The 15,532-nt window shown below is 42.3% G+C and overlaps 1 protein-coding gene across 1 annotated transcript in view; it reads left to right on the forward strand.

Moving 5' to 3' along the window:
• The window catches only part of LOC129869115 (uncharacterized), a 138,230-nt gene that overhangs the window by 67,816 nt on the left and 54,882 nt on the right, over positions 1-15,532 (forward strand). Inside the window, exon 4 of the mRNA XM_055943618.1 lies at positions 304-440. Within this exon, the coding sequence (XP_055799593.1) occupies positions 304-440 (137 nt within the window). The remainder of the gene's footprint in view (positions 1-303; positions 441-15,532) is intronic.

Consider the following 15,532-nt stretch of genomic DNA (forward strand, 5'->3'; position numbering starts at 1 on the left):
GGTAGGGGACCAACACAATTTAAGAGAGGCATTGTACACATTCAGACTGTCACATCACAGTAACACACTCATATTTTATAGGCCTTGTAGAAAGATCAAGCCAGTTGTCTATCCACTCTCATGTAGTTCACAGAATCTGATAAGGTGTGTGTCTGCACGCTAGAGATAAGATAGTGGAACACAAACTCAGTCTTCTAAGTCAAAAGCCCATTCAAAAGAGGGCTTATGCACATACAGATCTGGGACCAGGGCTACCAGTCTAAGTATCGTAGTTCACTGTGGTTCTGTTTGCTGTGCCCTCAGATGACAGGCACCACCCAACAGAACTCCAAGGCCCAGCAGGTCCACATCACAGCATCCTCGGCGGCTGGGAACACCCCCGTCAGTGTGACCCTTGACCCCCAGGCCCAGCTGGAGTCAGACAAGCGGGCCGTGTACAGGTAAGATGTGGTCTCAAAAAAAACATTTACAATGTAAAGCTCTTTGTGCCATACTGTAAATTCTCTCTGTTAATTCAGCAAACTTCTCCAAAAAGTGATAAGGCAAAACTCTTTTGAACTAACCTTGAGAAGAATCAGGCATTGAAGGGAACACCTGTCCTCTTCTGTTTGATTGGTTTAACACAGACACAAGCACGCACAAACACGCACTCCCAATGCTACCGTAACGACGGTTGGTTTTCTCCATTTTCAAGCACTTTATTTGTGTACCTTCTGAATGGTACATACATTACCATGTTAGGAATGCCCTTTAAAAGTGCAGTGTTGCAATTAAGAAGTCCTTGTAAGCAGGGGTGTCAGGCACACATTATTTTATAGGGGGCACAAAAGTACGTGAGGATAGAGGCGGGGTGGTTGGAGAATTTTTGTATTTTCAAACACCCGAAACAGCTTTTCTCCTGCAATCTAGAGCCATAATCATTATGCCTAATTCGATGTAAAAAATATGTCTATTTGTCTGCATATGTTGTCCAAGCACACCTTGTTACATGTTTAATTGTCATTTTAATTAGGGTGCCATTCTGACTGTTGTAAATCACACATCTTAATACTGTATACTGCACTACCATGTCTAGGATATTATAATCACATTACAACACAGTACATGGGATCATAACACACATCATCAATACAGGAACATGTCATATTATCATAATTAATAGACAAAATATCATGATATTATCATAAGGTGCAAGATTACATTTAAACCAACCATTTTTCTGCATATTTAAGTATACCTCTTGAGCTGTCTGTATCCTCCTGACTGGTGGTTCTTTGAAGAAAAAAAACGTAATATGCTTTTCTGCATCTCTGCTAAAATCTGAGTAAAAGGTTGAAAGGAATGTGAGTCTTATTCAGGACATCTAGTAATTGATTGCTTTTCTAAAGTCTACCAACCTTGCCAGCAGGCATGCCATCTAAGATCGTTAGACAAGCTCCTCTAACTGGATTGATAGTCTGAAACAGCTTGGTTTCTAGTTGTGAGGTTGGGAGATTGGGAACATATCTAGCTGGCTAGATAAAGCCAACTTTATAAAATTGCTACATGGCTAGTATTACAGGGAAACAACACAACATTTAATTTATTCATCAAGAAGAAATCAATAGGCTACATAGCTTGATCAAATTAATTTACAAACATACCTCCTGCGAGTCCTGCCCATCAACGGCAGCTAAAAACAAATGCTGTGTGTCACTCTACACTCTCCCTCTTGCTCTGTGGTGCACATTGGAAGGAACTACTTACTGCTGAGAACAGGGTACTCTTTCCTGGTCCAGTCAGTGTGGCCCCTCCCCAAAATACTGCAGATAGATCTTTTTATAAATAATTATGATAAAACGTGGGCTTAAAAATGTATTAGTAATTCATTCAACATTAACATTAATTTAACATCTGACAAATGTAAAAACAGGACAAATCTGAGGGGGAATGTGCCTTTGTGCCCCCTATGGGCACTGCTCTTTATAACACAATGTTATATATTTGTTTTACTTTTTTTTAACAAGCCTCTGCTTGTAACTTATAAGAGTAATGAAGGGAATAGACAATTGCTGCCAACTGAAACTAAACATAGATTCTGAAAAACACCCTCCTCTCCCAACTCATCACTTGAATATTAATGTACTTTCATAATGGGCTAATATTATCTATTTATGAAGTAAATTATTCATAGAACACATCCTTTTTTTTTTTTTACATGTTCAGCAATTGCAGAGTGAGAAATCATGCTCCAGCAAGAAACCACTAGTTTGTGCTACCAAGAAGAATGTATATTCTCCTCTATACCGTCTTTAGCAAACTCTAGGATGACACTGCATACTCTTTGCTCGGCTCGCTGTCCTGGCTCCTTGGCTCTCCCCTAGTGTGGTTATCTACTGCTTTTGTCTGAGTACTCTTGGCCCTTGGTTGGCTGCTCAGGCCCCTTAGGCGAGAGCTGTGAAGGCCTCGCCAAGCCTGGGGCTGAATTTCTAAGCTCCTCTGAGATACAAGGCTTCTCTTTGATGTGAGCAGCCAGCCTGAGGGGGGCTGTGAGCGCTGAAAAAGACAGACTCAGCCCCAGCCCCTTGCTGCCTGTTCACTCACTACAGTTCCCTCCTGAAAACACACATTCACAGGCGGGCTCGCCGTCGTGCTCACACACACAAATGGATGTACTGTATATGCACGCACACACACACACACACACACACACACACACACACACACACACACACACTTGAAGGGTATGAATCTGAAAGCAAAGGGGCTTCAAAACGTTGCCTTTTCATCCTCTCCGACACTTCTAAATATTCTTACAACGTTCTAAACATTGACAGACAAAGCAGACAGTTTCCTGTCTTCCTCTACATTGATCATCTCCTATAGTGCGCTCACACCATGCAGCAGCACAACACATAACACATGCTACTGCAATGCCAAAAGCTAACTCGACACATACTGTGAATTGAATACAATATACTGTAACTAGTCATTTTCGGTTAAATCAAATCAGACATGAACAGACTCTGTGCCAATTGATGAACAAATTGTTGGAAACCTTCTTGGATTAAAGATAGAATGCTCCCATCTTCGTCTTGTTTTCTTATTTGGATGGCCTTTATGACAAAATACTATGCTATGATTAATAAAAGACACAACTTTAAAGCATGTTCAATGAGTAGCCTTCAAAGCCACTGTCTTGCCTCCCTCCCACGACTGTCGGATGATGCAAAGGAAACAAATACATTCTCAATTCCAAAAAACTGCTCCTCCCGTTAGGCACTGTTCCAGTTCCCCGCCGCCATTCGGGGGTTGAAAAGTTTCAAAGCAAGACAAAAGTTTGAATTAGAATCGCTGTAATTTATCCAGGAATTTAGTCAGTAGCATCTCTTTCTTATTAATGTTTGTGCACACGTCAGTTCTTTTCACTAATTGCCTGCATAGTGAGTTTGTTGTATGTGGAAGAGCTGTCTAGCTCCTCTATTCTCTTTGATGAGTCGTCTCTTAATTATTACCAGCAGACTCAACGTGTGATAGTTGTAATTAGCCTAAAAAGCGCTGGATTTTCTAAATTGTATTATTATTATTATATACACTACCATTCAAAAGTTTGGGGTCACATAGAAATGTCCTTGTTTTTGAAAGAAAAGCAATTTTTTTGTCCATTAAAATAACATTAAATTGATCAGAAATACAGTGTAGACATTGTTAATGTTGTAAATGACTATTGAAGCTGGAAATGGCAGATTTTTTATGGAATATCTACATAGGCGTATAGCGGCCCATTGTCAGCAACCATCACTCCTGTGTTCCAATGACACATTGTGTTAGCTTATCCATGTTTATCATTTTAAAAGGCTAATTGATCATTAGAAAACCCTTTTGCAAATTATGTTAGCACAGCTGAAAACTGTAGTTCTGATTAAAGAAGCAATAAAACTGGCATTTTTAGTCTAGTTGAGTATCTGGAGCATCAGCATTTGTGGGTTCGATTACAGGCTCAAAAGAACAGAAACAAAGAAGCAAAGAACTTTCTTCTGAAACTCGTCAGTCTAGTCTTGTTCTGAGAAATTAACACTATTCCATGCGAGAAATTGCCAAGAAACTATAGATCTCGTACAACGCTGTGTACTACTCCCTTCACAGAACAGCGCAAACTGTCCCTAACCAGAATAGAAAGAGGATTGGGAGGACCCGGTGCACAACTGAGCAAGAGGGAAAGTACATTAGAGTGTCTAGTTTGAGAAACAGATCCCTCACAAGTCCTCAACTGGCAGCTTCATTAAATACTACCCGCAAAACACCAGTCTCAACGTCAACAGTAAAGAGGCGACTCCGGGATGCTTGCCTTCTAGGCAGAGTTGCAAGGAAAAAGCCATGTAAATGTTCCAATTCTTCAGCCACTCATGAACCGGCGACAAAAACAAGCTACGTATGGACAGTACAAAAAACAAATAATCTACTGATGCTGTCTCTTCGCAGCAAAATCTACAGAGTTGGGATGGTTGTATTCCCCATATACTGTATATAACATTCTATTGATTGCAAGAATTTTGTATAATCATTTAAATAGAAAAACTCTGTTTTGAATCCAGCGTCATTTTGTGTATCAGTTCATAAACCATGTGCCATGGAATCGGTACATCGAAAATCCCTTCCCAACTATTTTGCAATCTGTATGGCACAGATGTCAATTTTTTTTGTCCTTAAATGAAACTAGTATATTTTTTTATTTAACTATTTCTTAAACCAATACTGGTCTTAAATTCAGGGCTGACTGATAAGTTCCTTAATTTCTCCCCCATCCACTTGCCTCTTCCATTTTTTACGTAATTTCCATATATTTTTGATAGCTGCGTGTGTTACATAACTCCACCAGTCCTATTTATGATATCATTTACAAAGATTATGCCATTTGTAAACATTTCTTCCAAAAATATCGTTTTTTTAATCAAATAGTATATTTGAGTTTAACCATACTATTTGTTGTAATATTTGTTCTGTCTTTTCCGGTGGATTAAACTGACATTGCAACCAACTCTTTATGGGATATTTTGGAGATGATTTCATTTTCAAATAACTGAAAGTGAGAGGTTGTAATCTGAATAAAGGGAAAAATGACATTCTTGAACACAGGTTGAGACATTCTTAATAATCCACTAGAGAACCAGTTCGGATTTAAGTATAACTTTTGTATGACTGAAGCCTTGAGCTAATTGCCTGGATAGTGAGTTTGTTGTGTGCGGAAGAGCTGTCTAGCTCCTCTATTCTCTTTGACAAGTTGTCTCTTAATTACTACCGGTGGAATCAATGTGTGATAGTTGTAATTACCCTAACGAGTTATGAACCTTCCGATGAAGAAGCGCTGGATTGGGCTTGTCTTATTAGCGAGCTAGCAGGGGGTCTGTCTTCCAGCAGTCACTCCACTATGCCCAACTGATGGAGGTTCGGCCCACTTTTAGATGGAAACACGTCGGCGGTTGAACGAGAGGCGTTTTTTAATTTGTTGTGGTTGTAAATGTAAGTGAAATGTGGGATGGGGAGAATTTAGCGACGTTGTTTTGATTTGTAAAGCTGTAGTAAACAAGGAAATAGGAACGTAATTCACAGAATCAATGTGGTAACTATTTCTGCATCCGTGGGTTATTGAGGTATTGAGGTACAGTATGTATAGGGCTCTGTTCTGTAGATAGAGAAAATAACTCTGTTTCACACAAAAGTCCCATATTTGTCATACATCTTAAATCTCAAAATGGAAACTAAACAGCCTTACATGCTATAACATGCTTATTTTCAACAGTAAAGAAATATATTTTTTTCCTTTCCCTTGACATGGGTGCCAATGCCATCCTTTTTTTAAATGGCCCAAATTGCAGTGCAAAGCCCTGTATGTGGTGTATTATGATTTACTGTCCTCTGTAGTAGGTCTGTGCTGAAAGCTTCTCTTATGCTGGTTCACCCGAGTGTTTTGCATTGATACCGGATTAGAACCCTGTGTAGGTGGGATGTGTGTATGTACTGTATGTACAGATGAAGTGGGAAGTTTACATATACTTAGGTTGGAGTCATTAAACTTGTTATTCAACCACTCCACAAATTTCTTGTTAACAAACTATAGTTTTGGCAAGTCGGTTAGGACATCTACTTTATGCATGACACAAGTATTTTTTCAACAATTGTTTACAGACAGATTATTTCAATGTATCACAATTGACTGTGCCTTTAAACAGCTTGGAAAAATCTCCCAAAATATGTCATGGCTTTAGAAGCTTCTGACATCATTTGAGTCAATTGGAGGTGTACCTGTGGATGTATTTCAAGGCCTACCTTCAAACTCAGTGCCTCTTTGCTTGACATCATGGGAAAATCAAAAGAAATCAGCCAAGACCTCAGAAAAAAATTGTAGACCTACACAAGTTTGGTTCATCCTTGGGAGCAATTTCCAAACGCCTGAAGGTACCATGTTCATCTGTACAAACAATAGTACACAAGTATAAACACCATGGAACCACGCAGCCGTCATACCACTCCGGAAGGAGACGCGTTCTGTCTCCTAGAGATGAACGTACTTTGTTGCGAAAAGTGCAAATCAATCCCAGAACAACAGCAAAGGACCTTGTGAAGATGCTGGAGGAAACCTGGTACAAAGTATCTATATCCATAGTAAAACGAGTCCTATATCGACATAACCTGAAAGGCTGCTCAGCAAGGAAGAAGCTACTGCTCCAAAACCACCATTAAAAAAACTGACTACGGTTTGCAACTACACATGGGGACAAAGAAAAATACTTATTTTCCACCATAATTTGCAAATAAATTCATAAAAAATCCTACAATGTGATTTTCTGGATTTTCATTTCTCATTTTGTCTGTCATAGTTGAAGTGTACCTATGATGAAAATTACAGGCCTCTCTCATCTTTTTAAGTGGGAGAACTTGCACAATTGGTGGCTGACTAAATACGTTTTTGCCCCACTGTATGTGTGTGTGTGTGTATGTGTGTGTTTGCATGGATGTGTGCAAGTGTGGATGGGGGGTAACAGTCACACTGGCACTTATTGAAGTCCAGTAGATGGACTTATTCACAGGGAAGAGAGGAATGAGAGAGTATGTGTGTGCTTATGTATTTGAGTGTGTGTGTGTGTGTGTGTGTGTGTGTGTGTGTGTGTGTGTGTGTGTGTGTGTGTGTGTGTGTGTGTGTGTGTGTGTGTGTGTGTGTGTGTGTGTGTGTGTGTGTGTGTGTGTGTTAGCATGCCCAGGCATGTGTTTCCATAGAGCAAAGACTTTGAGGCGCAGCAGCGAGGCAAAGTCATCCCATATCATACACGGCGGGAACGCTTTTAATTTGACAGTGCGCTGGGATGGGGTATGCCATGCAGGCTGTCTGCTCTTGGGCCTCGGTAATGCACCATAAAGTCTGTTTACTATCGCCGCTGTGAAACTCTCGCTGCCATTTTGGCTCCCATCGGCTTCCGACATCCTAACGACCAGCACTGTTTGATGGCACAAAGCTAGCCTCCCGTGTTTTTTTAAAAGGCATCCCTTCGTGAAGTCAGCTGCCTGGTGCTAAATTGCCACGAGACGGAGGAGTTAGAGGAGTTTGTGTCAGAGCCCTGTGGTTTATTGGCTCGGTCAGTTCAATATCTGTTTTTACGAGGTTTTTGCCATATTACTTGACTGAGGTGGAGAGAGGAAGGGCTGTAGGATATTTGTGAGGGAGGTTAACCAGCGATGTTAACTTCGATATTGTTATGGATACAGAGAACTTGTGGAAATATTTGTTAACGTCAAATAATCTAGGTAATCCAATGATAAGAATGACAAGAACTTTGATATGTACTTTTGAAAGTAATCATCTTCGATAACGTCAACTGCAGGTAATCTAACTCTTATACATTAACAATCACAGCTGACATGACTGAATAGATTCAAACTGAATGGACAGTTTGAATGGTGAATACAGAGTACAGCTTGAAAGGAGTAACATGGAAAGAGGAAACTGGCAAAAAACTGAATTGATGACAGTGTCACGCTCCGATGAAAGGAAGGTGACACCAGCCCATCTGCCTCCGTCTCCCATGGGCCCACTTGCTCGCTACAATCTGACTGTGACAGAGACTGACAAGGACATAGGCAGACATGCACACACACACACACACACACACACACACACACACACACACACACACACACACACACACACACACACACACACACACACACACACACACACACTTCAGATGATCCATACAGCAGACACTGCACCCTGTGCCAGCTTTGCCCATCTACCCCGCATTGCAGGCGATGAAGGGAGGATGGATGAGGGAAGAAAGAGAGAGTAGGAGAGACAGAGAAAGAGGGTGGAGGGGGGAAAGCGTGTGTGTGTGCGTGTGTGCCCCCTGCACAGGGTGTGTTTCAGACATGTAGCCTGGGGGAGAGGGCCTTGTCAAGAGGAGACACAGCATGGTTCCTGCTACAGACTGGGTTCTAATAAAGCGCAGGGGCATACGGCAGGACTGATTAGGAAGGCAAACACAGTGAACATACAGAGAGAGCCACCTCCCCCCTTTGTCCCCTGGCTGGGCTGTGCATAAACCTCCCAAACAAAAACAGTGGCAGAGAAAAAAATGCGGAATAGCAACACATGGTTGCTCTTTTGAGGGGAAGCACTTTGTCAATTTTTTTTAAATAATTTGATTTAACGTTTTTCTGAGCGGATGATTTTTCTATATCTAATGAATAAATAAGTCCCAGTTATAAGTATAGATCAATAAGCCAAGACATTTCAACTCCAAATTTACGCTTTTGACCATTATATACAGTAGGTATGTAGGCTGTATCACATCCGGCAGTGATTGGGAGTCCCATAGGGCGCACAATTGGCCCAGTGTCAGGGTTTGGCCGGGGTAGGCTGTTATTGTAAATAAGAAATTCTTCTTAACTGACTTGCCTAGTTAAATAAAGGTTAAATAAAAATAAACAAAGGTAAATAAAGGTAAATACGGTGCCATTTTGGACGCACACAATGCCTTCGATTTACCTACGAAATTGCAGAAAATAGTCTGTTTTTTATAATCATTCCCCATCCTTCATGTTTAAGTCATCACGTATCCTGCACCTGTGATTCATGGAGGAACGTTTCGTTGTGGTGTGTTGTGGTGGCCCGGATGGTGCAGGAGGAGAGACTTTGTGCTTACTGACTCCCCGCTAGCTTCTCCATCCTGTAAATGGCTCTTTTATGGCCTGAGTAATGATCCCCCTGTCGGCTGTCTCCACTCCGTCGCAATGCAGATAGAGCCTGGCTGTTTTTTGGCGCTCAATGTGATGGTGGTGGGTTGGGAGGTCCCACTCCAATGCAGTGCAGGCAGGCATGGACACACACGCACATGCACACATCTGACTTCCTCCACACACCTTAGGCTGTCCAGGTAAACAGTGTCCATATTAAGACAGCCTTAGACTCAGCAGCACTTGTACAGGTAAAGGGTGCATTCTCCTCAGTCCGATCCACTCTCTGATTTACCACAGTCTGTTCTAGGGATGAGGGTTTGAAATAATTTCACTATTTGAATAGTATCATACATATTTGTCAGATATGCAGATATTCGAAATACATGTGCTTTTTTAAACTTAAGTTTCTAACCTAAGTACTGCTGCGCGAGGGATAGACTTGCGCTCTATTGCTGCAGCTGCAGAGGGGGCGGTGTGTATGAGATGAGTGAGCTGAGCAGACAGAGGGAGAGAGAGAGAGACTCTGAGGCAACTCCGGCTACAGCCAAGACTAACTAACTTGTAGCAGCCACAGTGTTATTTATCATCTCATATATCAGTGCCTCTCTAGCTAGGCTAATTGAGGCCACATGCTGTGCTTTCACCCAAATCTCATTCAGATAAAACAACATCCTACCTTTTGGTTGCTTGTTGTAGCTTACGTCTTCTCATTTCTCTAACTTTTAATTGTGTTATTTTATTCCAATTTGGATTGCATTAGGGAACTCTCACCCTACTTGCTACACACTGAGCCTCTTTTCCGCATTGATTGGCCAACGTAAACAACAAGCTACACACATGAAGGCTACCAATCTTTTTATTAAATGAATAATAAAAAATGTTATGTAAAAATGTCACATGGATATTTTTATTTAATTTTGTTAAAATAGGCCTAGAATTTTTTGTGGGGCCCAAAATGAATACTCACACCAGTATTTGAATACTAACGTGTTCGGACCATTCGGATATCCGAAAATGTGATTAACCATGCACATCTCCGGTCTATTACATAACCATGGGGCAATATATGCATACAGAAGTACTGAAATAGTGAACATTAAATCGAGTGAAGATAAATGTGACACATTATAGAACTGAGAAACATTTTCATGTTAATTAACATGGTACATTTACATGCTCCGATCTGAGCAGATCAATGAAAGTAAAACCAAGTAAAATGTTCAAAACCAGGAAAAAGGTCCAAAACCAGGGGGAAAAAAATCTAACCTGGAAAAAGGTCCAAAACCAGGGGGAAAAAATCTAATCTGGTAAAAGGTCAATCAATGACTGTTATATGCCTGGAACCTTACAGTACTGTTTAATAAATCCCTCTAAAATATGGATGAAATCATGTATTCACCAGTGGTGGAAAGAGTATCCAATTGTCATACTTGAGTAAAAGGAAAGATACCTTAAAATGACTCAAGTAAAAGTGAAAATCACCCAGTAAAATACTACTTAAGTAAAAGTCTGAAAGTATTTGGTTTTAAATATACTTAAGTATCAAACATATAAGTATAAATCATTTCACATTCCTTATAGTAAGCAAACCAGACGGCACCAATTTTAAAATGTTTTTATTTATTTACAGATAGCCAGGGGCACACTCCAACACTCAGACATCTTTACAAACAAAATATTTGTGTTAGTTAGTCCACCAGATCAGAGGCAGTAGGGATGAGCAGAGATGTTCTCTTTATAGGCGTGTGAATTTGACAATTTTCCTGTCTTGCTAAGCATTCAAAATGTCACGAGTGCTTTTGGGTGTAAAGAAAAAGGTCTGTAGTACAAAGTAGATTGTTTTCTTTAGGAATGTAGTGAAGTAAAAGTTTACAAAAATATAAATAGTAAAGTACAGATACCCCAAAAAACTACTTAAGTAGTACTTTAAAGTATTTTGACTAAACTACTTCACGCCACTGCCAATTACTGCTATTGTTTATTATTTACTCCTTTGTTTGTCCTCATACTGTGGTGTTGGAGGTGTGGGCCAGTCGGCAAATAAAACGTGCTGTGCATACCCATAATACAAAGGGTTATTAGAAGAAGCCCTGGCCCTGGCATTTTATCTTAATATCAGAGGCTAATTAATTTGGGGTTCAACACCCTCAAAACACATTAACAATATCAAATATCTTTATAACGACACAGGGCAAGACCCAGATGCAGACACAGGAGGCAGATGGTTAGAGTCTCTGATATGTATTAAAATACAAGGGGCAGGCAATAGGCAGGTCGAGGACAGGCAGAAGTTCATTAAAACTTCTTATGGCTGCAATCCCGGTAGCGGGATCGATATGACAAAAACAAAAAAAAGTGCAGGGCGCCAAATAAAAAAAACTAAAATCTCCTAATTAAAATTCCTCAGACATTCATGTGTCTTATATCATTTTAAAGGTAATCTTGTTGTTAATCCCACCAAAGTGTCCGGTTTCAAATATGCTTTTCAGCGAAAGCACTACAAACGATTATGTTAGGTCACCATCAAACCACAATAAGCACAGCCATTTTTCCAGCGGAAGATAGCTTTCACAAAAAACCAGAAATAGAGATAAAATTAATCATTAACCTTTGATTATTTTCATCAGATGACACTCATAGGACTTCATGTTTCACAATACATGCATGTTTTGATTGATTAAGTTCATATTTATATCAAAAAATCTGAGTTTACATTGACGCGTTAGATTCACTAGTTGCAAAAACATCAAGTGACTTTGCATAGCCACATCGTTTCAACAGAAATACTCATCATAAATATAGATGATAATACAAGTTATACACATGGAATTATAGATATACCTCTCCTTAATGCAACCGCTGTGTCAGATTTCAAAAAAACTTTACGGAAAAATAAACCATGCAATAATCTGAGACGGAGCTCAGAACAATAGCCAAATTAGCCGCCATGTTGGACTCAACATAAACAAGAAAATACATGATAAATGTTTCCTTACCTTTGATCAGAATGCAGTCCTAGGAATCCCAGGTCCACAATAAATGGTTGATTTGTTTGTTAATGTCCGTTATTTATGTCAAATTAGCTACTTTGGTTCGCGCCTTCGGTAAACAATTCCAAAGTCAGAAAGCGCCTCCACTATAACGTGACGAAATGTCCAAAGGTTCCGTAACAGTCAGTAGAAACATGTCAAACGATGTACTGAATCAATCTTTAGAATGTTGTTAACATACATCTTGAATAACGTTCCAACCGGAAAATGTTATTGACTTCAGAAGAGCGGTGGAACGGAGGTCCTCCTCATGTGAAGGCGCATGGTGAATGCGTGATCAGCCCATGGAAGTGATTACTCATTCCTGTCTCCTTCGGCTCCCCTTCATATTAGATTCACCAGACAAAGTTCTATTGACTGTTGACATCTAGTGGAAGCCGTAGGAAGTGAAAACTCATCAATATCTCCCTGTGATTTCAATGAGAGCTTGGTTGAAAATTGGCATCCCCAGAAAAAATACAAAAAGGAAGTGGAACTTCTCAGGTTTTTGCCTGCCATGTGAGTTCTGTTATACTCACAGACATAATTCAAACAGTTTTAGAAACTTCAGAGTGTTTTCTATCCAATATGAATAATACTATGCATATATTAGCAACTTGGAATGAGGAGCAGGCCATTTAATATGTGCAACTCTGTGCACCTTTCATCCAAGCTCAATACTGCCCCTTCAGCCATAAGAAGTTAACCAGGTCAGAGTCCGAAAGGTACTGGTCGGCAGGCAGGCGGGCTCAGTGTCAGGGCATGCAGAAAAGGTTGGAACCGAGAGGGCTAGAAAACAGAGACTAGGAAAAACAGGAGCACAGAAAAACACCCTGGTAGGCTTGACGAGACAAGACGAACTGGCGACAGACAAACAGAGAACACAAGTATAAATACACTGGGGATAAGCACAAGACAGGTGAACAGGATCCGGGGGTGACAGTACCACCCCAGTGGCCGGGAAGAGTGTTCCGGGCGTACTCCACCCACAAAAGTTGCCTGCTCCAGGTGGTGATGTTGGTCGAGACGAGGCACCTAAGCGTTGTCTCCAGGTCTTGATTGGCACGCTCTGACTAGCCGTTGGATTGGGGATGAAACCCGGAGGACAGGCTGGCCGACGACCAAATGAGGGTGCAGAATGCCTTCCAGAATCAGGACGAGAATTGAGGACCACGATCAGAGACAATGTCGACAGGGAGTCCATGGATTCGGAAGACGTGCTGCACCATGAGCTGGACCGTCTCCTTGGCTGAAGGTAACTTGGGGAGAGGAATGAAATGGGCGGCTTTAGAGAACCTATCCACTACTTTCAGGATATTGGTGTTGCTATCAGACGGAGGAAGCCAAGTGACAAAATCCAGGGATATGGGACCAGGGGTGATGAGGAACAGGGAGTGGCTGAAGGAGGCCAGCTGGAGCTTGCTGTGGAGTCTTATTCTGAGCACACACAGTGCATGCGGCAACAAAGGCTGAGACGTCAGGAACCATAATGGGCCACCAGAAGCATTGTCAGAGGAAGGCCAGCTTTCGACGAGAGCCGGGATGGCAGGTGAGCTTGGAGGAATGAGTGCATTCCGTGACCTGAGATCGGACCGAATCAGGGACAAACATCCGGTTAGCCGGGCCCCCCCAAAGTCGTTGTGCCTTGCGAACCAGGCTCTCGATATTGCAGACAACTGTAGCTGCAAGACATGGTAGGGAGGACGGTCAAAAGGTGTGGCTGAGGAACTAGACATGCGAGAGAGAGCGTCCGGCTTCACATTCTTGGACCCTGGGCGGTAGGAGATGGTGAAGTTGAACCTGGTGAATAACAGAGCCTGCCTACAGTTAACGGGCCTGCCTACAGTTAACGGGCCTGCCTAGAGTTAAGGCGCTTGGCTGTGCGGAGATATTCTGAATTCTTATGATCGGTCCACACCAAAAATTTATTTTCCGCCCCTTCCAACCAGTGCCTCCACTACTCCAAAGCCATCTTGACCGCCAGGAGTTCCCGGTTTTCCTACGTCGTAGTTTCTCTCAGCGGGGTTGAGACGATGGGACAGAAAGGCACAGGGATGCAGCTTTTGGTCCTGGGCAGACTGCTGGAGCAGGACGGCTCCAACTCCAACGTCAGAAGCGTCAACCACAACCACAAACTGACAGGAAGGCTCCGGATGGATAAGGGTGGGGGCTGCAGGAAGCCGATGATTAAGGGCCATAAACGCCTTGACAACAGCTGGGGACCATGTGAACGTCACCTTGGGAGAAGTGAGTGCAGTAAAGGGAGCCGCCAGGGTGCTGTAGCCCCGAATGAAGCCGGCGGTAGAAATGAGCAAATCCCAGGAAACGTTGCAGCTGCACTCTGGATGTGGATTGGGGCCAATCCATCACCACTCTCATCTTTTCAGGATCCATTTGAACATTCCCTTCAGTGATGATGTATCCCAGAAAGGAGAGAGTGGAGCGGTGGAATTAACACTTCTCTGTTTTCACAAACAAATGGTTCTCTAAGAGGTGCTGAAGGACTTGTCAGACATGGAGGACATATTCTTGAGCAGAATGGGAGAAAACAAGGACGTCGTTGAGGTATACAAACACAAATCAATTCAACATGTCACAGAGCACATCGTTGACCAAGGCCTGGAACACTGCGGGAGTGTTGGTGAGTCCAAATGGCATGACCAGGTACTCATAGTGTCCACTAGCTGTGTTGAAGGCCATCTTCCACTCGTCTTCTTTGTGTATCCGAACTAGGTTTTAGGCATTCCGAAGGTCCAACTTGGAAAAGATGGTTGCCCCCTGGAGAGGTACGAAAGCCGAGGAGAGGAGTGGTAGAGGGTAACGATTCTTAACCGGGATGTCATTGAGGCCCCGGTAGTCGATACATGGACTCAGGGTCTTGTCCTTTTTTTCCACAAAGAGGAACCCTGCGCTGGCAGGGGAGGAAGAAGGACGAATGCTCGCAGCAGCCAGAGAGTCCTCAATGTACTCCTCTATGGCCTTGTTCTCAGGGCCAGACAGGGAATCTAGCCGCCCATGAGGCGGTGTTGTGCCCGGGAAGAGATCAATAGCGCAATCGTAGGGACAATGCGGAGGGAGGGAGGTACCTCGAGCCTTGCTGAAAACCTCCAAGAGGTCCTGGTACTCGGGAATGGCGGCAAAATCAGAGGCTTTAACAGAGCCCGCAGGAGGACATCCCGGGGCAGGCTGCGCCGCCTTAAGTCAATGTGAGTGGCAGAACAGGTTCCAACCCAGGATAGACCAGTGGTCCAGTCAATAACGAGGTTGTGCCTCTGTAGCCATGAAAATCCCAA

The sequence above is a fragment of the Salvelinus fontinalis genome, chromosome 13 (assembly GCF_029448725.1).
Source record: "Salvelinus fontinalis isolate EN_2023a chromosome 13, ASM2944872v1, whole genome shotgun sequence".
NCBI classification, from domain to species: Eukaryota; Metazoa; Chordata; class Actinopteri; order Salmoniformes; family Salmonidae; genus Salvelinus; species Salvelinus fontinalis.